General features: G+C 43.7%; 1 protein-coding gene and 2 pseudogenes across 1 annotated transcript; 1 reads left to right on the forward strand and 2 right to left on the reverse strand.

Annotated features, from left to right (window-relative positions):
* Window positions 1-1,445: 1,445 nt before the first annotated feature.
* On the reverse strand, window positions 1,446-3,024 carry LOC123992227 (E3 ubiquitin-protein ligase RNF186-like). Its single transcript, XM_046293408.1, has one exon. The coding sequence runs from the start codon at window positions 2,671-2,673 to the stop codon at window positions 1,927-1,929; it is 747 nt and encodes a 248-aa protein (XP_046149364.1). The 5' UTR covers window positions 2,674-3,024; the 3' UTR covers window positions 1,446-1,926.
* Window positions 3,025-10,061: 7,037 nt separating this feature from the next.
* On the forward strand, window positions 10,062-17,208 carry LOC123992251 (annotated as a pseudogene).
* Window positions 17,209-18,929: 1,721 nt separating this feature from the next.
* Window positions 18,930-26,234, reverse strand: LOC123992252 (annotated as a pseudogene).
* Window positions 26,235-27,972: the final 1,738 nt, after the last annotated feature.

Consider the following 27,972-nt stretch of genomic DNA (forward strand, 5'->3'; position numbering starts at 1 on the left):
AAGACTGAAATAAATATGGTGGAAAGGAACCTTACTTTCACCTTTCCTGTCTGTCAAAATGGTGGTGATGATCAGTTGACAGGCAGATGATAATGATCCGATGACACAGGCAGCAGAAAGGCCAGAGAAATGTACACAAGTGTACAGTAGGCCTACAACCGGTGAACTTTTGAAATAGGAATTGACCATGTACCTGTTCTCTAGACCTACTCTTGGTAACCTAAACACCATGTCAGTTTAAATACCGGTAATGACACCTCTCCCTATCTTCACATCACCGTCAAATCACTGTATAGCAGATACTGTACTATTGACATAGCTTACGTTAGTGATTTCTCAATTACATACACTATGTATACAAAAGTACGTGGACAAATGAGTGGATTTGGCTATTTCAGCCACACCTGTTGCTGACAGGTGTATAAAATCGAGCACACCGCCATGCAATCTCCATAGACATACATTGGCAGTAGAATGGCCTTACTGAACAGCTGTGACTTTTAACGTGGCACTGTCATAGGATGCCACCTTTCCAACAAGTCAGTTAGTCAAATTTCTACCCTGCTAGAGCTGCCCCGGTCAACTGTAAGTGCTGTTATTATGACGTAGAAGCGTCTAGAAACAACAACGGCTCATCCGCGAAGTGGTAGGACTCACAAGCTCACAGAACGGGACCAGCGAGTGCTGAAGCGCTTAGCGTGTAAAAATCATCTGTCCTTGGTTGCAACACTCACAACCGAGTTCCTAACGGCCTCTGGAAGCAAAGTCAGCACAATAACTGTTTGTCAGGAGCTTCATGAATTGGGTTTCCATGGCCGGGCAGCCGTACACAAGTCTAAGATCACAATGAGCAATGCCAAGCGTTGGCTGGAGTGGTGTAAAACCCGCCACCATTTAACTCTGAAGCAGTGGAAATGCATTCCCTGGAGTGATGAATCACGCTTCACCATTTGGCAATCCGACAGACGAATCTGGGTTTGGCGGATGCCAGGAGAATGCTACCTGCCCCAATGCATAGTGCCAACTGTAAAGTTTGGTGAGAGGAGGAATAATGGTCTGGGCCTGTTTTTCAGGGTTCGGGCCCCTTAGTTCCAGTGAAGGGAAATCTTAACGATACAGCATACAATGACATTCTAGATGATTCTGTTTCCAACGTTGTGGCAGCAGTTTGTGGAAGGCCCTTTCATGTTTCAGCATGACAATGCCCCTGTGCACAAAATGAGGTCCATAGAGAAATGGTTTGTCGAGATTTGTGTGGAAAAATTTGACTGGTCTACACAGAGCCCTGACCTCAACCCCATCGAACAGCTTTGGGATGACTTGGAACGCCGACTGTGAGCCAGGCCTAATCACCCAACATCAGTTCCGACCTCAGTAATGCTCTTGTGGCTGAATGGAAGCAAGTCCCCGCAGCAATGTTCCAACATCGAGAAAGCCTTCCCAGTAGAGTGGAGGCAGTAAAGGGGACCAACTCCATATTAATGCCCATGGTTTTGAAATGAGATGTAGTGTATATTAGTGACTACTCAAGGACAGGTTTTGATAGTGAGAGGCATAGTGGGTAGTGTATACTTTTCAGGAAACTGGTATCACACCCTGGTCCTCAACTCTGTGCATTCGCCCAGTCTAGTCTGGGAGCAACATGTAGTTAATCTAAGTCTCAGGCAAGGTTACCCATCATCATATGAGCCTACCATAGGTAGGCATACAAGTGCATTTATCAAATGGTAGGCTACTTACTGTAGGCTTACTGCTCAATGAGCAGGTGAAGGCCTTTATATGGTGTTTGCTATATCCTACTGTTAAAAGGCCATTCTGGACAATGTATATTTCTAAAAAAGTAAAGGATGGGCGGGACATTATGCTAGTATACAGCAGTATATACATAAATCACACATCACATTATCAACATGATCATCTTCATCATCAGGTGTTCCGCCTATTCGTTCCAGATGAGCGTCCTGTCTCGTGATCCGGTCTGTATTTTAACCAGCAGATCAGCCACGTGACGACCACCGAGAACATGGCTAGGATGCTGGCCACCGACAGGCAGATGGGTCCCGCGGGCGAGGGCGGGCTGCTGTGACTGTGCACGAAGATCAGGCCCATGAAGAGCAGAACCAGCATGGACAGAAAGGAGAAGATCACGCACACACAGCCCGTAGTAAGGGCAACCCGCTTGCAGCTCTGACAGCTTCCATAGCGCACCGAGTCCTGAGAAAGGGTAGTGGCAGTGGACAATGTAGTGGAGGGGGTAGCTTGGCTCGTGGACGCCCCCGATGCCTCCTCGCGCCTGAGGGCGACGAGTGCGGGGTGCAACCGGGGAGGGTAGAGGGGCAAAGCATCCTGAGGCAGAGGATCAGAGTCAATGTACAAGGGGAAATCCTCCGTTACCTTGGTATTATTGGGTAGGTTTTGTATCCGATAGTCCGGTACGGGTGTCCTGTGGCGACATATAGGGCAGCTGATGCGCCATGGACGCTCCTCGCGGAGATGGAGAGTGTTCAGGCACTCCTCGCAAAATGTGTGCAAGCATTCTAAAATCTTGGGCGCGCGACGGTCAAGGTCGAAATAATTGTAACATATTTTGCATTCATACTCCTCGTACGGGAATGCGGTCTCCAGGCTGCTCGGGTGTTCTGCTCCACTGGATGCTGAATCTACCTCTGCCATGTCATCTTTCGCCGATCACATTCTCTACGAACACAAAGGAGCCGACAGGCAGAGATGCTGATGACGGTGTTCGTCTATCCCCCGTTCATAAAAACGCCATCATCTCTCTGATGAATTGTATAGCCGACGTTGAAATTGTTGATATATTTGTATAATCCCCACGACGTCAAAAAAAATGACATCCAGTTGTATCCCCTCATCATCAGTGTTCATATCCGCTGGTTAAAAATACATGGGTCTCATTTTACGCTTCGGGTGTGGAATCGGTGATGTAATGCTCGTGACGACTCTTCGATGCGAGGGTTGGTTAATCCGCCGGAGTGATCTGTGCTCAACCCGCATTGAGAGGAGACAGTGAGGCGGCTATTGACACACAGTTCATGGTTGTTATCTTTCCTATCGTTTGGTGGAAACCGCCCGGGTTGAAAAGAGAGGCCAATAGACACCGTTTTCAGTCCTCTCTGGGAGTCAGACCGAGAGGAGATGTAGAGATAACAAGGTCCGTTGCCATCATGCCAGACAGAAGAAATGTGCCATAATTAAATCAAAACATCTCATGAGTTTACACGATAGACTGTCAAAAAGTCAAAGTTCCATATTGGTCCCCCTGTGACATGAACTGTGTTCATACGGTTTTGCTTGATATCCTCCTGAGACCCAGCAATTAATTGTTGTCCTCTCTAGTGTACATCAGTTCTTGATCCGTATCTCTGAGGCCATACAAGACACTGTATTCAGTCCTGCTTTTCAGTGATATCAGGTGTGGGCGTGTGACCTTGACAACGTTATCTTTCTGGTTCTAAACAAAAATGTCTTCCATCAAAATTAGCACATTTGAAAATAAGTGTGTGTAGCCTAATTATTATTTCTAATTTTTATGAGTTTTATATTCAAACTGTTTCTAGTAGGCCTAAGTAAATATCTCAGGAATAGTTTAGTGAGTTGTCAGGACTGTGTAAAACATTTTCACATTAAATATGAGCTAAATATGAGTTTACCAAGAAATATCCTCTGTAGTGGACACCCGGATGCCGCAACTACGTTTTTCTCTTACTGTAGGCTACCCATTGACTGTAATCAAAGGCAGTACAGTATGAAGATAAACTGATCACACTTGTAGGCAATGTCGTGACAACGTTGGCTAGCAAAGCTCTTGCGTAGAAACAATTCGGCTGCATTCCAAACACTCTCCACTCAGCCCTCAAATTAAGTGGACACTTCTGATGACGTGTCATGACGTCTGTTTACACTTGCAGGACAAGGGTCGAGGGAGGAAGGAATTCATTTTAAATGGACCGCCCTTGCCCGGAAAATTGTCATTCGTTCATTCCGCGACAATTGTGTTTTCATCCACCGGCATACACCGGTAGCTTGTGGGTGCTGTATATATATGCATTACCGTCAATTATGTTAACTACTTATATTAACTATATAATTATTAATATATGCATACTGTATGATAGCTAGCAAATTAATTACCTAACTAACGCTAGCCTGCCTAGCTACTTCTGAGGGAAAATATTTAATTTCTACAATTTCCAAAAGCTAACCAAACAAAAACATCATTACCTTTACGAGAAGTGTTTGTGCATTCGTAGCACAATTTCTAATTTATTTACATTCGTTTTTACTTACACTTGTATGTTGACTCAATATTGACATTAAAGTTTTGGCGGACTTCTCTTTGCAGACGTGTACAATCATCGCAAATTGAATTATGGGGCGTTTCAGGCCCTGAAGTGAACATAGTTGTACACTCGCAAACTCCATTAAAAACGAGGGTCGAGGGGCCTACGTTGCAAACCTCCCTTGCTTGGCTAATCATTTGGACCGACGACAAATATGGCCGCGGAGATTTCCCCAAGGGCATCAAGCGAGGGTGAGTGGACAAAGGTCTTTCACAAGTTCGAAAGGCAGCCTTCATCATGGCCACTCCCAATACCTTGACTGTGTTGTCCTTAAGCCATTTTGCCACAACTTTGGAAGCATGCTTGGGGTCAAGCTTTAACTGATGTCTTGAGATGTTGCTTCAATATATCCACATAATTTTCTATCCTCATGATGCCATCTATTTTGTTAAGTGCACCAGTCCCTCCTGCAGCAAAGCACCCCCACAACATGACGCTGCCACCCCCGTGCTTCACGGTTGGGATGGTGTTCTTTGGCTTGCAAGCCTCTCCCTTTTTCCTTCAAACATAACAATGGTCATTATGGCCAAACAGTTCTATTTTTGTTTCATCAGACCAGACGACATTTCTCCAAAAAGTACGATCTTTGTCCCCATTTGCAGTTGCAAACCATAGTCTGGCTTTTTTTATGGTAGTTTTGGAGCAGTGGCTTCTTCCTTGCTGAGCGGCCTTTCTGGTTATGTTGATATAGGACTCGTTTTACTGTGGATATAGATATTTTTGTGCCTGTTTCCTCCAGCATCTTCACAAGGTCCTTTGCTGTTGTTCTGGGATTGATTTGCACTTCTCGCACCAAAGTGCGTTCATCTCTAGGAGACAGAACGTGTCTCCTTCCTGAGCAGCATGACGGCTGCGTGGTCCCGTGGTGTTTATACTTGTGTACTATTGTTTGTACAGATGAACGTGGTACCTTCAGGTATTTGGATATTTGTTCCCAAGGATGAACCAGAACTTGTGGAGGTCTACAATTCCTTTTCTGAGGTCTTGGCTGATTTCTTTTGATTTTCCCATGATGTCAAGCAAAGAGGCACTGAGTTTGAAGGTAGGCCTTGAAATACATCCACAGGTACACCTCCAATTCACTCAAATGATGTCAATTAGCCTATCAGAAGCTTCCAAAGCCATGACATAATTTTCTGGAATGTTCCAAGCTGTTTAAAGGCACAGTCAATTTAGTGTATGTAAACTTTTGACCCTCTGGAATTGTGATACAGTGAAATAATCTGTCTGTAAACAATTGTTGGAAAAATTACTTGTGTCATGCACAAAGTAGATGTCCTAACCGACTTGCCAAAACTATAGTGTGTTAACAATACATTTGTGGAGTGGTTGAAAAACGAGTTTTAATGACTCCAACCTAAGTGTATGTAAACTTCCGACTTAAACTTTATATTTTATTAGACCCATTAAGTCTTCATGTTCAATATCATTTATTGAATAAAGGCATGTAAGCATAGCCTTACCCCCATTTGGCCTCATTAGGCTATATGTTTTAAAAAATATTAAAAGACTAAAACAAGTTCAGATTCACACCTACCCTGCATATAAACATAGACTACATTGTCATCTCAGTTATAGGCCGATTAGCATAAACTATTAGAAATCGTTACCAATCTTTTAAAAAGTAAATATAAGGGTGTGATGGCCCCTCCCTACTCTGTCTACTGGGTTTTGCTGTGCTTACTTCCTGCAGGAGATTAGTGGGCGGAGTACGAGAGGTGGGCACAGCTGGGAAGGTCGTCAGTGCTGATTGGGCACACCTGTGAAAGCTCTGCAGTGGCATAAAGGCACTGTTTCCCCGTTCAGCAAGAGATTCCTCTCTCCATGCATACCTTTGGTTGTTTCGTTGTGTCTTTGGCAGTTGAGACCTAATTTACTGACCTTTATGCCTCATCTGATTATTGTTGAGTGTTTACTTTATTTATGGAATTAATTCATGTTGTTATTCCTTTACTCAGAATGTGGTTTCCCATTGTTTGTTATAATCTTGAGCCAGGTTGTAACAAGGGTTTTAAAAACAGTGGCTGATCGTATCACCTAGTCTAAAGGTCAGGAGACCCATGGGGCGGCGCACCAGTGTCGTCCGGGTTAAGGTAGGGTTTGGCCAGCAGGGATGTCCTTGTCCCATCGCGCACTAGTGACTCCTGTGGCTGGCCGGGTGCAGTGCACGCTGACACAATCGCCAGGTGTAGTGTGTTTCCTCCGACACATTGGTGCGGCTGGCTTCCGGGTTAAGTGGGCATTGTGTCAAGAAGCAGTATGGCTTGGTTAGGTTGTGTTTCGGAGGACGCACGGCTCTTGAACTTCACCTTTTCCGACCGAGTCCGTAAGGGAGTTTCAGCGATGAGACAAGACTGTAACTCCCAATTGGATACCACAAAATTGGGGAGAAAAGGGGTAAATAAATACATGAACACGTCTGGCTTTGACAGCTCGGTGCTCCTGGCTTATCCCGCACCTGCATACCTCTGTGGGATGCTCGGGGTCGCTAACATACTCTGTCAGAGTCTGTACCTGCCAGTCTATTCTCATACACATCATAGGCTACTGTATGAGAATAGACTGGCAGGCAATAACAAACTGCTTAAATATCTGGTCTGGAGCTTGTGGCCAAGTTCCAGAGGGCATATGGGGTCTGTTCCCCATCGCCGCCGCCGCCAATCAGAACGGAAACTGGGCGCACCCTCTGCGGGAGACCCTGCTCTGGGATGCAGACGCACCTGACACTTGCTTGACTGCGGTGCAGTAATGGGCACACTATTACCAATGAACAGGACAGAAACTCAAATTACAAACGCAAGGAAACTCAATACAATGTTGTAAGTGTAAACTTTTCTATGAGATTTGAATGAGTTATTGAGTTGGAGAAACAGAAGAAAGTAAGCTCCCACTGGGTTAAAACTGGTTGAATTGACGTTGTTTCCAAGTCATTTCAACCAAAACAGTCAATGTGATGATGTTGAATCAACTTGGAAAAAAGTGGATTGGCATAAAGTCATCAATGTAAGGCAAATGATGTATTCAAATGAGACATTACATAGACTATGACAACTCAACCAAATGTGAATTGATGTCTGTGCCCAGTGGGCTATAGGCTACCTTCCCAGGGCAGGCATTAGGGTGCCTGGGTAGCCCTCCTTTCCCAACCAAATCAAATATTTAAATATTGGTTATTTATTTGGCTGAGATGTTCACCTACAGAAAGACACATCAATCTCAGATAAAGCATCCGAGTGAGCAAAACATCTCCCTTCTGTCTCAGTATGTGTATATCTGATGCTGTCTGATCAAAAAAAATATGGCATCTCATACTCTTTTCGGCCAAACCACATCAGATACATGGACTACGACAGAATTAGACGTTCATCCATGTTTCTCAAATTTCTAACTTGTTCCAAAGTGTTTAAGGTTAAGTTTAGTCATTATCTCCAAAATCTTAAGGGTAAGCATTAACTCCGAAGGGTTAAGGATTGGGATAGGCTTTTCACCAAAATTTCAAAAACGTTGGACATGCAACCTTTGGCAGATGCTTACGCCCATCTGCCTGAAACCTACTTGAAGGTAATATGGCTCACTGTTGCCCCTAGTGGCCGGTTTCCACGTCATCTCCTGACATGGATGGACGGTCCATCCTCAGTGATACAAGTCAGTATTAGACGTCCATCCTCGGTGATACAAGTCAGTATTGGACGTCCATCCTCAGTGATACAAGTCAGTATTGGACGTCCATCCTCAGTGATACAAGTCAGTATTGGACGTCCATCCTCAGTGATACAAGTCAGTATTGGACGTCCATCCTCAGTGATACAAGTCAGTATTGGACGTCCATCCTCAGTGATACAAGTCAGTATTGGACGTCCATCCTCAGTGATACAAGTCAGTATTGGACGTCCATCCATGTCAGGAGATGACGTGGAAACCGATTCCATATGTGTTATTTTATAGTTTTGATGTCTTCATTTTTATTCTACAGTGTAGAAAATAGTACTAATAAAGAAAAACCCTTGAATGAGTAGGTGTGTAACAACCTTTGACTGGTACTGTTTGTCACCAGTAGTAAATGTACCATTAATCCCCATAATTTGGTTACATTAATTTCTTTCAATGCATGTATTAATTACAGTCATTTACCATTCTCAGAGTGGAAACTGTTTTTACAGATTTCAAAATCTGCTACACTTGTGAGAAACACGTTTTTGGTTTATTTCATAACCATAATTTATGAGTTTTGACAATTATTTAATTGTCTTCTGTTTGGAGCAATGAGCATGTCTGGTTTCTCTGTCCTGTTAATGTTGAGGAAGCGTGCGGGCCTAATCACGCATAGAAGTAGACCTACACTCTTAGAAAAAAAGGGTTCTTCGGGTGTCCCCATAGGAGAACCCTTTTTGGGTCCAAGTAGAATCATTTTTGGTTGCACGGAGAACTATGAATCATTTCAAATTTCTTATATTAAGCAAACCAGACCGCACAATGTTCTTTCTTTAAATTTTTTTTTTTTTACAGATAGCCAGGGGCACACTCCAACACTCAGACATAATTTACAAACAAAGCATTTGTGTTTAGTGAGTCCGCCAGATCAGATGCAGTAGGGATGACCAGGGATTCTCTCTTTTAAGTGTGTGAATTACACCATTTTCCTGTCCTGCTAAGCATTCAAAATGTAATGAGTACTTTTGGGTGTCAGGGAAACTGTATGGGAAACTTTCTTTTGGAATGTAGTGGAGTAAAAGTTGTGAAAAATATAAATAGTAAAGTACAGATACCGCCCCAAAATACTGAAGTTGTACTTTAAAGTGTTTTTACTTACGTACTTTACAACACTTGTCACAACTGGATCTGGCGCACATGGTTCTGTTTCTCTTTTCTTACCATCACACATTGGATGTCCTGATGGTGACTACCAGAAATGGCAGTGCTTAATTAAAACATGTTTGGTCAAATTATTTTCCAAAAGACAAAATATTTTTTCTTAATTAAAATCAGAAGTAATTGCGTTTCATGTCCATGTGACTCATGAGATAAAGACTTTGCAACTGACAAAGCTGTCCAAAGGCTGGAACTGATAACAATACTCCGTGGTCTATTATTTTCTACACGAGTAGAAAAGACCATATACAAATACTGTAGTTGATCTCACTAAATGTTCATTTGAGGCTACAAGTAGTTCTCTTGGTCAGGATATGGTTACAGAAGAGTGAAAACTATAGGAATGACAATGACCTGCAATGAGCCTCCTTTTTGTTATTATGCTGTAGGCTACTGTGCTTTTACACTGTGAATGAGTGACAAAAAGTTTACTGTAATCAGTAACGTTTCCCTCCTCTTCTAGTATCAGATATCGCAGATCTTATATTGTGGGAGGCAACCTGTCTGTGTAGAGCAGGGTTTTCCAACTGGCAGTCAGCAGTTTGGCCCACAGGGGGGTTTCTGAGCAAAAAAATCAACAATTCTAATATTTCATTCTTGGACATAAAATACGGTAAAAACACCAGGAAATCAGCTCCAAGTGATTTTAATTTGGGAAATGTGTTCCCACGTATCCCCACACATTATATAAAGATATGTGATCGTATAGAAATAATCATAATTGATTGGATTTATACAGCGTTTTTCTACCAACTGAGGTACTCAAGCGCTTTACATAGTAAGGGGGAAACTCAACTCATCCACCATCAATGTGTAGCACCCACCTGGGTAATGCACGGCGACCATTTTTGTGCCAGAACGCTCACCACACATCAGCTATCAGGTGGAGAGGTGAGGAGTGATATATGCCAATTAGGAAGGAAGGGGATGATTAGGTGGCAGGGATGGAATGTGGCCAGGTTGTGAATTTAGCCATGACACCGGAGTGAACACCCCTACTCTTACAATGACTGGGATTTTGAATGACCACGAAGAGTCAAGACACTGTCCCCACATGTAATCGAGGTTTGAATTGATTGTTTTAGTCAGATATTATATCTGTTTAGGCTTCTTGCGGTCAATTTGCAATCATATTATGTTCCAGACCCCTGACCATCCGCTCAAGAAAAAATTGACTTGCGGCTCAATCTAGTTGATGATCCCTGGTCTAGAGACTACTCCTCTTCGAATATGCCAGGTCCTAACTCTGTACCCCCCACAGCTGTCTGCTAGGCCGCCGTATGAGAGGAGGAATCGGCTGCTATACTTCCTGTTCCTGGTGTCAGCTGGGCTGGGTCACGAGGTCTTCACCTTCCCGCCTTGCTTACACTGGAACCTGGACCCCTTCCACTGCAGACGTCTCGTCAACATCTGGACCGTAACTCACCTGTGGTTGCAAAAAGAGATTCTTCTCTGCTCTTCAACCCATCCATCTTTTCTCTCTCTTCCCCTGCTACCTATTCAATTCATACCTGTGGTTTCATTACAGGAAAGCCATGTTAAACTGTTGGAAATACCCCACACCATAAGAAATACCCACACCATAAGTCAGATATGGTATGCCAGATCAGTGTGTGCCTTGGTGGTCAGACTGATGCTTTGCTGGAATTGTTATTTAACCCATATTTTACCAGGTAAGTTGACTGAGAACACATTCTCATTTACAGCAATGACCTGGGGAATAGTTAAGGGGAGTGGAGGAGGGATGAATGAGCCAATTGTAAGCTGGGGATGATTGGCTGACCATGATGGTATGAAGACCAGACTGAACATCCCATACAATAGTATGTTTTATCGTATGTGAAAGAGAGAGAGAGAGCGTGCAACAATAATGCTCTTCTTCTCCTTCACCACCTCTGACCCCTTACCCCTTTCTGACCTGGTCCTGACATCACAATGTCCCCAGGCCACAAGGACCACATGGGGCCAGGTTGACTGGTGCTACAGGGTAAAAGGACAGAACAAGAGGGTCTCTAAATTACTCACTATTTGGCAAGCACCTATTAACAATCACACCATTTCAACCATTGTATCAACTATTTATTACTGAGTTATAAACAATCTAATAATTAATAGTTTATACTCATAGATCATACACGTTCCTGCATCTAGTTATGCTTTGTCCATGAAGCTCAAACACACACACACACTCTTTGACAGTGAGTGACAGTAAGTTTGTTTCCTCTCCTCCAGCACAAGGTGTGTGCTCTTTGAGCAACCTGCCCATGTTCTGCCCCAGGGGAGGAACGGTTTGGGCAGTGAACTCTGAACACCTAGACACCTCGCACACAGAGGTAGAGTCTAGAGTCTAGAGTGTAGTTAGACATTCCAACCTAAGTTGATCTCTAGTCTGGTCAGCCTGTTTTATTGACCTGGTCATTGCTTTGAGGTTCTCTCTCTATGGGAACCATTTGGTCTGACTGCCCTTAGGGCAAACAGCTCTGCGGTTGTAAAGCCCTCTCCTATTGTGAAGCTGGTGTTTTCTAGGGTTCACGCTGTCCATGCACACACACTCCTCTCATTTAGCACAACACGCACCTTAATTACAGGGTAACATCGGTTGCCATGGTAAAACATGGCTTTTCTTAATGATCATAACTAATGTCACGGAATTAGAGACTGAGCCTCTCCACTCTGGTCCTCTTCCTAAAGCATGCTGTATTGACAGGACTTAAACCAGCATTTATTACTTCATCAGAAAACAAACCAACAATGTTGTTTTCTATTATTTTGTTTTAAGCCTTCACCAAACCGTAGCCCTAACCTTAACCACTCTTAATGGATGCCTAAAGTCTTAACCTTTTGAGTTGTTTCTGTTTTAACATTGTAACCACACGGAATTGGTACTGTAACCATGCAGAATGAATGCGTCCATAATATATCACATTTCGATGGGAAAATATGAGGTCTTGTTGCAGGAACAGTCCATTCCTCCCCAACCCACCACCCTCCCATGTTGACAGATCAAAGTCCAGAGCGACAATCGGCCTGATCAATACTCTCATTCATTCAGCTAACTCTGTGCTGCTACTATCTGTTTATGACCTGCACCATCTTTAACTCATGTCTTCATGTGATGGAGCCTGGTCAGTCCTTTGATGTGGCCCACACAAAGAGCCTAATGTGACGGCCCATTGTATAGGTTGATCTGAGGACAGTACCAGTGGGATTGATATGATTGGTTGGCTGGTAACGAGCAGGGTACGCTATGTCAGATTCAGTGTTTAATAGTCACATGTACAGGGTTGCAGTTGTGATTGCAGGGTACAGTGAAAATCTTAGGCTCTGAGCTCCAACATGCAGGACTAAGTGCAGGACTAAGTGAAATAAAAAACCATATAAATAGCACTATATACATCATAACTATAGCAGTGATGAATAAATACATGTTCATTGGGGTGGAGGCAGAGTAAATGGTGCCCGTGTCTTGGAGGCAGTAGCCTCCAGGGAACAAGTGGCTGATTGCTAGAGATAGTGACTGTCTTTCCTACCTCCCTCCTCTTTTCACTTTTAGTCTATAAACTCTGGTTGCTATGCTAACCATGAGGATAAGAAGCCTATAGGCAGTTCTCTCTCTCATGGACCATGGTTACTCAAACACTCAATGACTATAGTCTCCCCATCTTGTCAGTAGGAAGAATCATGGTTACCACCTCTATCTTTCTTTCTGTAGCTTGCACACTCTTTCCTCCCCTATCTCTCTCTAAATATAACAGGCAGAGCTAAATACAACTCTAGCCTGGGTGGAGGGTCAGCCCCCGTGTCGCACTAGCGCCGTCTCCTAAGGATGTGTAGTAAACAGTCAGCGTGTACTGATTGGCGCACATCCCTGGCCTGGCATTGCCTGCACACTGCACACTCTCTCTGGCCACATACACACTAAGGTTTTGCTACTGATGTACAATGCATTTGTGATACATTGTTTTTCTGCACAAACTCTCTGCTGTATCACTAAAATATCAGTTGTTTCACAACCATTGTGTCAGAACCTGAGTTATGTGGAGCGTGTCTGTGTTACTGTAGGGGTACACAGTCAGCATCAACGGAAGACACTGTCAGCAGCTCATGGATGTATTTGATTCTTACAGTAGATTGCGTTACTGAGCAACTGCAGACTGTGCTCCTTTTATAGAAGTGTGCCTTGCATCTTCTTGCAAACTGGTTACTACAGACTGAATGATTACTTATTTATAGCATACTGTGTGGCCATTCTTAATGGAGCATTGAACAATCCGGTTAGCTTCATACATTCAAATGTTTCTCATTTATTCTTTGCACAGTAAAAGTGTACCGAGTTCCAAGCAATCTAATGTATTAGTAAAAACCCCTTTATGAAAGACTTACCCTTCTCTTCTCTGCCTCTCCTCTTTTCCTTATCTTCTCCAGATGGTGATGTACATCAGCCAGGCACAGAAGGCTGTGCTGAAGCGGCCTCGCCCTCTATCGCCCCCGGTGGTTTAGCTGGAGAAGCGTGTGGAAGCTGTGTATGGTTTTCCCACCACCCACGCCATGGCCGCCACCACCATCTTCAACCTCCTCCTCAGTGTGGCTTACAGGGTTCAGGTGAGGCCCATGCAGCGTCTTGAGCCCCTTGGGTCCCCTGCCAAGCTTCTGCTTGGCAGTCTTGCGGGAGACTCATTGCTTGCACCCTTCCCTGGGACAAGGCCTGTACAGAACCATAGAAGTAAACATGGAGTTTCGTGCCACATAGTTATATATACAAAAATATAAATGCAACATGCAACAATTTCATAGATAGTTACACTTAGTTACAGTTAATGGAAATCAGTTTATTAGGCTCTAATCTATGGATTTCACATGACTGGGCAGGGGTGCTGGGGAGCCAACAGGGGAGGTCAACAAAAAGATTACTTTAAGACAGTCCATATGTCAAAGTGGCCAATCAGAAGGAGTTTTTTCCCCCACAAAAGGGCTTTATTACAGGCAGAAATAGCCCTCAGTACCCCCACACCCCTCCTCAGATGATCCTGCAGGTGAAGAAGCTGGATGTGGCGTTCCTGAGCTGGCGTGGTTACATGTGGTCTGCGGTTGTGAGGCCGGTTGGACGAAATTTGAGAGAAATAAGCTTTTTGTGCATATGGAAAATTTCTGTGATGGCCAGTCACCATCAGTCACCTTCAGACACACACACACAGCTGCTGTTTGTTCCTCTGATTGACTATAGAGTAAATGACTGTCAATCTCTCTCCCTCTCTATCTCTCACACACACAACAATCAATCAGCTACTCAAACACCAGCCTCAGATACAGTGGTAGTGTGCTTCAGTGGTGACATTGTTTCTGAGAGAGCATGCATATCTATGCATGTGGTGACATTGTTTCTGAGAGAGCATGCATATCTATGCATGTGGTGACATTGTTTCTGAGAGAGCATGCATATCTATGCATGTGGTGACATTGTTTCTGAGAGAGCATGCATATCTATGCATGTGGTGACATTGTTTCTGAGAGAGCATGCATATCTATGCATGTGGTGACATTGTTTCTGAGAATCAAAGAAAGCACATAGCTATAGTGGTCTGGTGCAGCGGCGACTTAGTTTATGTTTCTGAGAGGGCACATAGCTATAGATGTGTAGTGGTCTGGTGCAGTGGTAAGAATGGCCTGAGGCAATATCTTAAGTCGAGGGGTGAAAGGTCAGGACAGTCAATCACAGTGGCCCCTCCATCCCAGCATCCTTTGTGTCCATTCAGAGTCCTCTCTTCATTAACTTCTTTTGAAAGGCCCCCCTAGCTACAAGGGGAAGGAACAGACACAGGAAAGAGAGGAGGAGGGAGGGAGGGAAAAGGAGGTCAATGAATATACATGACATGGGCTTGCTTCACTGTCATTGAAATGGAGAGAAACAAAAAGACATAGGTAAATTATATTAAAAGGGGAGATGGACAGACATGAGTAAAAAGATGACTTTAAGACAGTCCATATGTCAAAGTGGCAGAATAGATGGATGACAGATAGCTGTTGTCTTAGGGGGACTGACTAATGGAGGACTGACTAATGGAGGACTGACTAATGGAGGACTGACTAATGGAGGACTGACTAATGGAGGACTGACTAATGGAGGACTGACTAATGGAGGACTGACTAATGGAGGACTGACTAATGGAGGACAAATATCAACAAGAGGAAAAGGAAACAGAGAGGAAAAGAGAAAAGGTGAGCACAAAGTGGAAGATAAGAGCATGGCCCTGCCCAGAAACAACCTCCACCCCTAGAGCCGTGTAGATCTGGAGGAATTGGATAGGTGTATAAACAATATGTTCATTTCCCTCCTATTGGCTAGCTGGATTAAGCACGTTCCGACTCTGTACGGAAGAATGTTGAGAATTTCTTGGTTACACCGTCAGTCTGACAGTCCCAAACGGAGGTTTTCAGATTGTATCCCTTATTTATCAAAGTATCAGAGAACGTCTCATCAGATAGTTGTGTATTTTGTAGTAGTGTGTGTAGCCATGTCTGAGTGTGATTTTTGTGTGTACCTATATATTCTGTCCACAGTTTCAGTTTGAAGTGGGTCTGCTTGTGGCGGTGGTGTCGTCTGTGTAGGTGTGTCTGAAGGCATCTGTACACAGGCATGCATTCTGATCTGGTGAGTCTCTTCCTCTGCTCTGCCCCGACAGTACTATATAAAGTACTGTATAAAACATTCAGACCCAATGCAGTATTTATTATTCATACTGTATGTCTGGCTGGCACTGTTAGCTAGGGGGACCTGCCTTTCACTTTGACACTCATCATAAGAATAAGTAGTTCATTATGACCTGTAAAGTTGAGATAGAGGTTCCAGAGCAACACTCAGACCAGAGGAGGCTGGTGGGAGGGGCGATAGGAGACAGGTTCATTGTAATGGCTGGAATGAAATAAATGGAACGCTATCAAACATTTGGAAACCAAATTAAAAACCAAATTCTATTCATTCCATTCCAGCCATTACAATGAACCTGTCTCCTATAGCTCCTCCCACCAGCCTCCTCTGACTCAGACTAGCACTTCATCACCATAAAGACCACATCACCCTTCAAACTACTACGAATGTCTGTCTAAGCAGGTACAAAAATGTATCAAATACATGTACATGTGGTGCTTTAATCTCAGCCACATTGATAGTGGTCACCTATCCATACTGGGAAACATTTGACCTGCTCCAGCTCACCTCCCCACTCAGGGCATTGGTACTGGCCTTTTCCTGAGCTACACCTAACCCGAGCTGGGCCATTACACCACCATCCTGGGGGTGAGTGCAGGCTGTTCTGTGGGCTACTGGGTGAATGAGAGGCTGGGGTTGACGTTTGAGCCCCAGGGGGTTCTACCCATACCCCTGCCAGCTATGACACTGGGTGGCTTAGCCCTGGGCAGCGCCGCTTTGTGGTGGGTGTTGTGGCGTTGGTGGCGACTCGACAGATGGTGAAGACAGCCAGTCTGTGGGTGCTGTGCTCCTGCTATGGACTGTCAGTCAAAGACAGACGCCAGGAGAAGGAAGGAGATTGAGGTGCCGTATAAATTCACAGGCCTGGCCCACTCTATTCTGATCAATAGACTGTTAATAGTACTGGGACCGCTATGACCCAATGCTGTTACTATATAACATGAATGATGACAGGATGCTAACCAGTAAATGTGCCTTGTATATTTGTGACATTTGTACATTTTATACATCAATTCTGTATTTCACACATTGTTTAGCTTTGAAAGACAAGACAAATTTAACATTTCTGAATTACACCAATTTTATTTGCAACATGCTATTTGACCGTTTTGTCCTTTCACTTTTGTAAGTTCTTGATACCCCCTTCCTCTCACTACCACAACCATACCTAAGCAACACCTGCATAATTACAGTACTGCATGTCAGAGTTTGTCCTATTGTATCTTCCATTAAGTAGATGAAGCTCCGCCCAAGAGCATTCGCCCACCTAACAAGACCATGTAAGTCAAAAAGAAACAATGAAACCTGTTGAACCACAGCTGTGGCTTCCTGTTATGTACACTCACAGTGCAATAGGCCTATATGCTGTATAAGACAAACCTTGAATGTAAATGACTGGAATTGAAATGATTGCTCAGAGCAATGTCTTTTAATGGTACAGTATATGGGTTAAAAGCTCATGTGAAACAGGACTGCAGTGAATTCAGAAATACAGCTCTGCAGTGAATTCACAGGCTGTCTCATGTACATTTTAATTACCATGGAGATAAAAATACAGCCACACTATGTACAGTGCTTTCTGAAAATATTCAGACCTCTTTCCTTTTCCCACATTTTGTTACATTATGGCCTTATTGTAATTTTGGAGAAAAAAAATGTATCCCCTCAATCTACACACAATACCCCATAATGACAAAGTGAAAACAGGTTTTTAGAAAATGTATTTTAAAAAACTTAAATAACTTCAGACCTTTTGCTATGAGACTCGAAATTGAGCTCAGGTGCATCCTGTTTCGATTGATCATCCTTGAGATGTTTCTACAACTTGATTGGTGTCCACCTGTGGTAAATCCAATTGATTGGACATGATTTGGAAAGGCACAAACCTGTCTATATAAAATCCCACATTTGATAGTGCATGTCAGAGCAAAAACCAAGCCATGAGGTCGAAGGAATTGTCTGTAGAGCTCCGAGTTAGGATTGTGTCGAGGCACAGATCTGGGGAAAAAATGTCTGCAGTATTGAAGGTCCAAGAACACAGTGGCCTACATCATTCTAAAATAGAATATGTTTGGAACCACCAAGACTCTTCCTAGAGCTGGCCACCATGCCAAATTGAGCAATCTGGAATGAAGGGCCTTGGTCAAGGAGGTGACCAAGAACCCAACTCAATCTGACAAAGCTTCTCTGTGGAGAACCTTCCAGAAGGACAACCATCTCTGCAGCACTCCACCAATCAGGCCTTGGTAGAGTGGCCAGACGGAAGCCACTCCTCAGTAAAAGGCACATGACAGCCCGCTTGGAGTTTGCCAAAAGGCACTTAAAGACCCTCAGAAACAAGATTCTCTGGGCTGATTGAACTATTTGGCTTGCATGCCAAGCATCACGTCTGAAGGAAACCTGGCACTATCCCTACGGTGAAGCATGGTGTTGGCAGCATCATGCTGTGGGGATGTATTTTAGCAGCGCGAACATTCCTAAGCACACAGCCAAGAAAACGCAGGAGTGGCTTCAGGACAAGTCTTTGAATGTCCTTGAGTGTCCCAGCCAGAGCCCGGACTGAAACCCAATCGAACATCTCTGGAGAGACCTGAAAATAGCTGTGCAGCGACGCTCCCCAGCCAACCTGACAGAGCTTGAGAGGATCTGCAGAGAATAATTAGAGAAACTCCCCAAATACAGGTGTGCCAAGCTTGTAGCGTCATACCCAAGAAGACTTGAGGCTGTAATCACTGACAAAAGTGCTTCAACAAAGTACTGAGTAAAGGGTCTGAATACTTATGTAAATGTGATATATCCTTTTTTTTAAACTTTGGAATCCATTTAAGAAAAAGGCTGTAACGTAACAAAATGTGGACAAGGTCAAGGGGTCAATACTTTCCGAATGCACTGTACCAGCCAAAAGTTTCTATGGTTACTTCATACACTGATATACATTTGTCCAACAGAAATACCATGCATGAAATCAACTGAACAATTAATTTGGGTTTGAATCCTAACTTTTGCACTCATATCTCAAGCTTTCAGTGTGATGTCAATGGGAGATATGCGTGAAAACGTGAGTTCCGCTGGAGAAGGTTGGGCCGTACTCTGCTAGAGCTGGGAACACCTGTGTTGGGATGGACTGAGCATGTGTAAATTAACCTGTGCTGGTTGATGAGTTTGGTGGTCTTACAAGTTCGGTGTGTATCTGGGTGTGACATCACAGGAAGGGCTCGATGTCGATGTCCAGGGCGGAGCATGGCATGGTGAGCTCAAAGTGGTTGATGACACTAGGGTGAAGGACCCCGAGGCGTCCTATGCTCTTCCCGTGCGCAAAGATCTCAGCACAGCGACCAGGGAAGAAGGTGGAATCTGAAATTGGGGAAACCGAAGAGGGGGGTGGGAACGAAGGACAAGTGATGAGGCTTCTCAGTGGTCCAGTGAAAATAAACGTCAAAAGTGTAGTCTCTGAATAAATGTTTCCACAGACGAGAGAGACTCAAGAGATAATGAGACATAACTATTCTCAGATATGTGGAATAGTTAGTCACTTTAATAACTCTACCTACTTGTACATATTACCTCGACACCGGTGCCCCCGTACATTGACTCTGTACTGGTACCTCCTGTAAATAGCCCCACTATTGTTATTTACTGCTGCTCTTTAATAATTTGTTATTCTTCTCTTACTTAAAAAAATGTATTTTCTTAAAACTGCATTGTTGGTTAAGGGCTTGTAAGTATGCATTTCACTATAAGGTCTACACCTGTTGCATTTGGCACGTGACAAATAACATTTGATTTGATGTGAGACAGAGCTCACTGACAATGTTTTTTAAAACAATGACTGCTTAGAGCCTGTTCAAGGAGCCCATCTAGGCTCAGGGTTGCTATGACTCCACAGACATGTTCCTTTCCTATGCTGTTCTGTTCTCTTCTCCATGGTGCTTCACTTCTTCCCATGTTGCTTTGCTCCTAAAAGCTAATGTACTCCTTAGCTCACTGTTCACATGCTAACTCCTAACTAGCAACAGAAAGCGCTCTACATTGTGTGTCTCTTCGAAAGCAGAGCAGCACCATGACAACCAGTCTTTAAAAATGGTACACTAATAGCTAAGTTCAAGCCAGCCAGCCTGACAAGTGACAACCTATTCCACCAACCCTGAAAACCCTCTCAGATTCATTCTCTCTGAGCCAAGGTCAACACTAACCAGACAGTCAAGCATGCCTTTAACAGTGAACAGGAAGGGCTGAATTTGACAGTTAAGTGAAACATGGGCATCTGCTCCTTAAGAGTCCCTCCCTCCCCCCATAGGGTAACATTGCGGGAGGTCCTGCATAAGATCATGACCCTGTAATGGGGTTAAGGTCACACGGACATGAGGAGCACATCTTTTTTTGCATGCGTGTTGTATGTCTGGTCTGCATAATAGTTTGCTAGTCGTGTAAATGTAACAGTTGAAGTGGTTTTCTTTGTAGCTGTGTAAGTGTGTTTGTTTCAGGCAGTCTAAATGCCCATGGATGTGCCAGTCTATCTCCCTGTAAACTCAGACAGGGGTACTGCAGCAGCAGACATGACTCACATGCAGTCTGACTCCCCCTGCTGAAACTACATGCTCTTACGCTCCCTCTCTATCCCCTGATTTCCAAGTCTCTCTCTCTGTCCTCCGCACCCCTGCTCTCCCTCTTTGCAACCTCCTCATCCCTCTCTCTCTCTGTGGTACTTGAGGCCATCGATTTCCCCCTTGTCTGATTGTGCAGGAGACACGCACATCGGTGGGGGGGATGAGGGAGTCAGAGAGAGAGTCCAGTTTAAACCACTGAGATGGCTCCCTGGTTGTCTTACCGTCGGCAGCCTGGATGTGGTAGCCATTTGCCCTGGCCTGGTTTGACCTCCAGCAGCTGCATGACCCTGTCCATCAGGCCGTAGATCACCTCAAACCCAGGACTCTTGTTGTAGTAGACAGCACACAGACGACGGTTGTTCCTGGCCCCCACATCTGAGAGGGAGAGCAGAGGACAACGTGGCCATTGGGATGTCTTTAAAAACGGATAATGACAGTGTCTTCTTGAGTATGAGGGAATCAGTATGTACATTCATGTTTGTCCTAATAAAGAAATTAGAAAGGCAGGCATACAATGACATTATTTCTACACATATCCGTGAATACACTACATGATGAATACTTGGGTCACACCCACACACAAACACATCTTTGGTTTCATCCTTGAGCACCACGTCTGAAATCTCAAACAGCCTCAGAGGCAGAGGCATCTTCCTGTTGGCAGCCACACTCTTCAGCAGGCCTGACAGCAGGGTGGTGCGCGCCACCTGGTGGAGAAGACGAGCACTGCTGTTAACACTACCACCAGCCGCTGACCAATCCACCCAGCACTCTCTTTTGTAGTAAACACTCACATGAACAGGGGGTGATAGAATCCATTCAACTGTTTTACTTGATAATTTCTGTAATTTATACCAATCATAAGAAATCATTCAGAGACTAAAGGGGGGCAGTTTGTAATGTTATCATAGAGACATGATTAATCCACAGTAATGGTGGTCCACCTGGAACTCAGCTGTCTTGGGGTTGGAGACGTGACATGCTCTTGTCTCAGAGATGTTGTTCAACAGCTTGTCAGCTATGTCCTCCTGAGAACACTGCACAGGAAGACAGATACAACACATGGAAATGCGTGTGCATGTTTATTATTTGGATCCCCTTTAGCTTTTTCAGAAGCTACTCTTCCTGGAGTCCACAAAAGGTAGAGAGAGTGAGGTGTCATTACCAGGGCGAAGGTAAGGGCCTCCGTGAATCCAGCAGCAGCCAGGTCCTGTCTCAGCAGCTCTGACAGCTTATTCAGTGGGAGCTAAAAACACAACAGTCATGCGATAGAAAACAATACCACCCAACCAGCAGCTCCAGTCAACAACCAATCAACTTCACTCCTGAATAACCTGCTGAAGAATACCCTCACCTGACTGGCAACGGTATAGGTGCGCTGCGTGGTGCGCGGAATATTGTTGAAACCGTACGCCATGGCGGCGTCTTCCATGATGTCACAGGCATGGATGACGTCAGAGCGCGTGATCTCCACCTCGATCTGTTCGCCATCGCTTGTGACCTCTGAGCCCAAGCACATCTTGGTTAACAGCTGGGCGATGTGCTCAGTCGACTCACTGGAGACAAACAAACCATTACAAACAAACAGCGGCAGGTATCCTAGCGGTTAAGAGCATTGGGTCAGTAACTGAAAGGTTGCTGGTTCGAATCCCTGAACAGACTATGTTAAAAAAATGTCATTGAGCAAGGCAATTAACCATAATTATCATGCAAGTCGCTCTGGATAAGAGTGTCTGCTAAATATGTACAATGTAAACCATTTATAAGCATCTGCAGAAATGTTGCAGTGGAGGCTCCTCAGAGGAGGAAGGGGAGGACCATCCTCCTCAGTGAAATTAAAATTTAAAAAATTGTGAAACATTTAAAAAGTTATCCTTTTTAGATAAAACTACCCTAAATATATTAATGTCACCAAATAATTGACTAAAATACACTGTTTTGCAATGAAGGTCTACAGTAACTTCAACAGCACTGTCTGCGCTAGCACCATGGTGTAGCCGGAGGACAGTTAGCTTCCGTCCTCCTCTGGCTACATTGACTTCAATACAAAACCTAGGGGGCGTACAGGACTCACCCGCTTTCATAGACATACATGGTAATTATGACCACTTCCGGAGGACATCTTCCAACCAATGAAAGCTTTTGCAGTATGAACTGACATGTTGTCCATCCAATCATATAATTGTTCATTCAGAGAATGAACCTACTGTGTTGTGTTGGGATTGTGACACAGAGCATTATGGGGGTTCTGTGTGTTGAGAGGCTTGGTGACATTGTTGGATAGAGATTAAGAGTGAAGAGTTATAGTTGAGCATTTTGGGGATATTATTCAATTCAAATTCGTTTTTTTCATGTCACAGGAGATGGAGGAGGTACATTATAAATAGTTTTCTTGGTTTTAGAACATTATTTGTGTGTCCAGTTAGTGCAATTTATTTACATTTGCCTTGCTACCTTCAGTAGCTACCTAGCTACCAGCATGAGTGTGCTGTTTTCTCCACCAGAATGGTAGAATGGCCAACGCTGACGAAAATGTTGTGGCCTTTTTGTTGAAGAACCCCTTTCATTCTCTGGGGGTACATGGAAAAGGTGCGAATTAAAAGTGAGGGTCGACCTCTGCATTCAATACAAACTGATATCAAAAGTATAACATTAGCTGGTTAACAGGGAGCCTTTCATCAGGCCACCTGTATTGCTGGCCTTCCCTGCTTTTTGGAAAGTCTGAGCCTTGGTCAAAGGTGGGTATAGTGACATGAAGAACATCAATCGTTCAGCTAAATTAAAAAACAAAAGCAGGGCATTCAAGAATTTGCTTTTAGAGGACACGACCAGAGGGAAAGTTTGGTTAACAGGGGCAACTACAAGGAGCTTGCAGAGGTAATTACACATTACAATGCTTTACTTGCTGAACATATCAAACTTTCGGCTGTCTTTTTTGGGATGTCGAAACAATTCCAAATGATTTCATAGCTTCCAAATGTTAGATTAATGAGATATGTGTTGCATCAACCTTTTTTCGCAAGCACTGAGGGAGGCTTTCCACTTACCTCCAGTACTTATTTAACAAAGATGATAACACAATCACTCCGGACAGACAAGCAAAAACTCATGGCATAAATGTTGCAGCAGCCTAGGCTACACTTAAACATTACAAATCTGACATGCTATATCAGATGAAAACAAGACATTGTTTCAGTCTAATCAACTGTTAAAAATTGCCCCACTGCTCTGGGACCTATGTTGCCACCAGTCTGCTTGCAGTTGTCAGGTATGTGGATGATAAGTGTTTTATTCAGGAACGTGTTTTGGGCTTCTTTGATGTGTCAAGTGGGAGAGACGCGCAGTCTGTTTGACTTTATGAATTTTGAGATGTCTGAGTTTAAGTTCATAGAGAAACTCGTTGTCCAAACCTACGATGGCACAGCTGTAATGGAATGTATCTGCTATTTGTATGTACAGCCAAGTCCCCTCATGTTCCTTGATTAAGAGGTGACGACTACTCCACTCCACTACCATTGTAAACTTTCTCCTGACATGAACTGAAGCCACGACTTCTCATGTGCCCCCTCACCCACTGGCACATTGAGTGTTTCCCTTCCAAGTACTGTGAGTACCCCTATCAATTTCCTCTCATTACTGTATGTAGAGTCAATCACATACACAATCACATTATTGCTCTTTGCTTAGACTAAATCATTCTTAGCTCTTTTGTCTAACTGTGTAGTGTGTTGTATGTCTTCCCAGTAAAATCCTGTCCAGCACTGGTCAAGCCTCTGAACATCTCAACTCATGCCTCATAACCTCATTCAATCACTGCTGTGATCCATTTCCAACCCTGTAAGTAGCTCTCATTCCTATTTTTTATTTATTTAACTAGGCAAGTCAGTTAAGAACAAATTCTTATTTTCAATGACGACCTAGGAACAGTGGGATAATTGCCTTGTTCAGGGGCAGAACGAGATTCTTAACTTGTAACCTCTTGCAACCTTTCAGTTACTGTCCAACGCTCTAACCACTAGGCTGCCTGCCGCCCCAGATCTCCAGAAACAGGTTTGGATATTATTTCAAGTCACTTAGTTACCTGATGCCAACTTTGCGGTTGATGAAGTCTGCTGACAGAGTCTCCTTCCTGTAAGCCAGCTCCTGAGAAGTCACATGGTATAGCAGGAAGGTAGAGGGTTCGGAAAATAATAGAATGGGGATAGTCCGAATTTAAATATTGACGAGCAGGTTCTAATATATACTGCACAAAAATATAAACGCAACATGCAACAATTACAACGATTTTACTTAGTTACAGTTCATTAAAGGAAATCAGTCAACTTAAATAAATTCATTAGGCCCTAATCTATTGATTTCACATGGCCAATCAGAATTGGTTTTTCCCACAAAAGGGCTTTATTACGGACAGAAATACTCCTCAGTTTCATCAGCTGTCCGGGTGACTGGCCTCAGACGATCCCGCAGGTGAGGAAGAAGGATGTGGAGGTTCTGGGCTGGCATGATTACAAGTGGTCTGCGGTTGTGAGGTCGGTTGGACGTACTGCCAAATTCTCTAAAACGATGTTGGAGGTGTCTTATGGTAGAGAAATTTATATTAAATTCTATGGCAACAGCTCTGGTAGACATTCTTACAGTCAGCATGCCATGACAATTGCACACTCCCTCAAAAATGGAGACATCTGTGGCAATGTGTTGTTTGACAACACTGCACATTTTAGAGTGGCCTTTTATTGTCCCCAGCACAAGATGCACCTGTGTAATGATCATGCCGTTTAATCAGCTTCTTGATATGCCACACCTGTCAGTAGGACAAATTATCTCGGCAAAGGAGAAACACTTACTAACAGGGATGTTAACAAATTTGTGGACAAAATTTGGGATAAATAATAATTTGTGCGTATGGAAAATGTATATTATTTCAGCTCATGAAACATGGAACCAACACTTAACATGTTGCGTTTCTAATTTTGTTAAGTATATTATCCCCACAAAAGGAAACAGACTGCAGAGTGATGGTAAGTGGACACAGTACCGGGTACAGGCAGGTCCTGCCATCTGGGTACACCACCTCAACCACCTCTACCCTGAGAGAGAACAGGACATAGATCAAGAGGAGTATTTTAAAGTGGGGCCGGGCAAAGGAAATTCTTATCACTATCATTTCCACTAATTCATGGTCTTATTTTACACACAAAAATACATTAGGTTCAGCTATTAGTTATTTCATTTCAGTGATAGAAATCTAAACAGCTGTTGCCTGGACTCACGTGAAAGGCTCCTCACAATACTCGCAGAACATCGTCACCATCATGTCCAACACGATTTTGCCTTGGTAAGATCAGTGGCTGTGCACTCGATAAATGCCAAGTATAAATGAAACTCAAACAGGAATAATGAAGGGCCGTCACATAAGCTCTAACATTTGTTTAGTCTTGGACCTTGAAGATCATTCAGATACAATTGACTCCAATGCGGTTGTCTTATTTTTGGACTTCTGTAAAGCCTTTGACACAATTGAACATTAATTTCTCTTTAGGTCTCTTAAACATTTTGGATTTGGTGAAACTTTTATCGAAGTAATTTGCATGTTTTACAAAGATGTAAATAGTTCTGTGTTACTAAACCTTAATACTTCCAAAAGATTCAGTATCAACAGAAGTGTACATCAGGGATGCTCAATTTCGCCATTTTTATTCATTTTGGTTGTGGAACTTCTATATCTAGATATTATGAATAATGCAAATTTGTATGGCTTAACCATTTTTAACAAAGAAATCAACATTTCCGAACTGGCTGATGATACTACTCTTTTCTTAAGAGACAAAGATCATGTAAGACTAACAAATAAAAGTAACAAATTATTAAAGAGCAGCAGTAAAATAACAATAGCGAGGCTATATACAGGGGGTACCGGTACAGAGTCAATATGTGGGGGCACCAGTGTCGAGGTAATTGGGCTAATATATACATGTAGGTAGAGTTATTAAAGTGACTTTGCATAGATAATAACAGAGAGTAGCAGCAGCTTTAAAGAGGGGAGTGGGGGGAAGTGCAAATAGTCTGGGTAACCATTTGATTGCATGTTCAGGAGTCTTATGGCTTGTGGGTAGAAGCTGTTTAGAAGCCTCTTGGACCTAGACTTGGCGCTCCGGTACTGCTTGCCTTACGGTAACAGAAAGAACAGTCTATGACTAGGGTGGCTGGCGTCTTTGACAATTTTTAGGGCCTTTCTCTGACACCATCTCGTATAGAGATCCGAGCAGTTGCCACACCAGGCAGTGATGCAACCAGTCAGGATAGTCTCGATGGTGCAGCTGTAGAACCTTTTGAGAATCTGAGGACCCATGCCAAATCTTTTCAGTCTACTGAGGGGGAATATGTTTTGTCGTGCCCTCTTCACAACTGTCTTGGTGTGCTTGGACCATGTTAGTTTGTTGATGATGTGGACACCAAGGAACTTGAAGCTCTCAACCTGCTTCACTACAGCCCCGTCAATGAGAATCGGGGCGTGCTCGGTCCTCCTTTTCCTGTAGTCCACAATCTCTGACCTCCTCCCTATAGGCTGTCTCGTCATTGTCAGTGATCAGGCCTACCACTGTTGTGTCATCTGCAAACTTAATGATGGTGTTGGAGTCATGCCTGGCCATGCAGTCATGAGTGAACAGGGAGTACAGGAGGGGACTGAGCACGCACCCCTGAGGGGCCCCAATGTTGATGATCAGCGTGGCGGATGTGTTGTTACCTACCCTTACCACCTGGGGGTTGGCCCGTCAGGAACTCCAGGATCCAGTTGCAGAGGGAGGTGTTAAGTCCCATGGTCCTTAGCTTAGTGATGAGCTTTGAGGACACTATAGTGTTGAACGCTGAGCTGTAGTCAATGAATAGCATTCTCACATAGGTGTTCCTTATGTCCAAGTGGGAAAGGCCAGTGTTGCGTGCAATAGAGATGGCATCATCTCTGGATCTGTTGGGGAGGTTTGCAAATTGGAGTGGGTCTAGGGATTCTGGGATAATGATCTTGATTTGAGCTAAGACCAGTCTTTCAAAACACTTGGCTACGTACGTGAGTGTTATGTGTCGGTAGTCAATTAGCCAGGTTACCTTAGTCTTCTTGGGCACAGGGACTATAGTGGTCTGCTTGAAACATGTTGGTATTACAGACTTAGACAGGGAGGTTGAAAATGTCAGTGAAGATACTTGCCAGTTGGTCAGCGTATGCTCAGAGTACACGTCCTGGTAGTCCGTCAATCAACCCAACCCCTCTGAATCGGATAGTTGTGGGGGTTGCCTTAAAGGAAAACTTCACCCCAAATCTATTTTTTGGTATTTGTTTCATTAGTCCATTGTTGACATAGCCCCAAAATCTTTCGCTTGTCAGCAAACAAGTTTTCAAGAAATGTAACTTTCAAATGTATTTATAAAGCCC

This window comes from Oncorhynchus gorbuscha, linkage group LG13 (assembly GCF_021184085.1).
Source record: "Oncorhynchus gorbuscha isolate QuinsamMale2020 ecotype Even-year linkage group LG13, OgorEven_v1.0, whole genome shotgun sequence".
Classification (NCBI taxonomy): domain Eukaryota; kingdom Metazoa; phylum Chordata; class Actinopteri; order Salmoniformes; family Salmonidae; genus Oncorhynchus; species Oncorhynchus gorbuscha.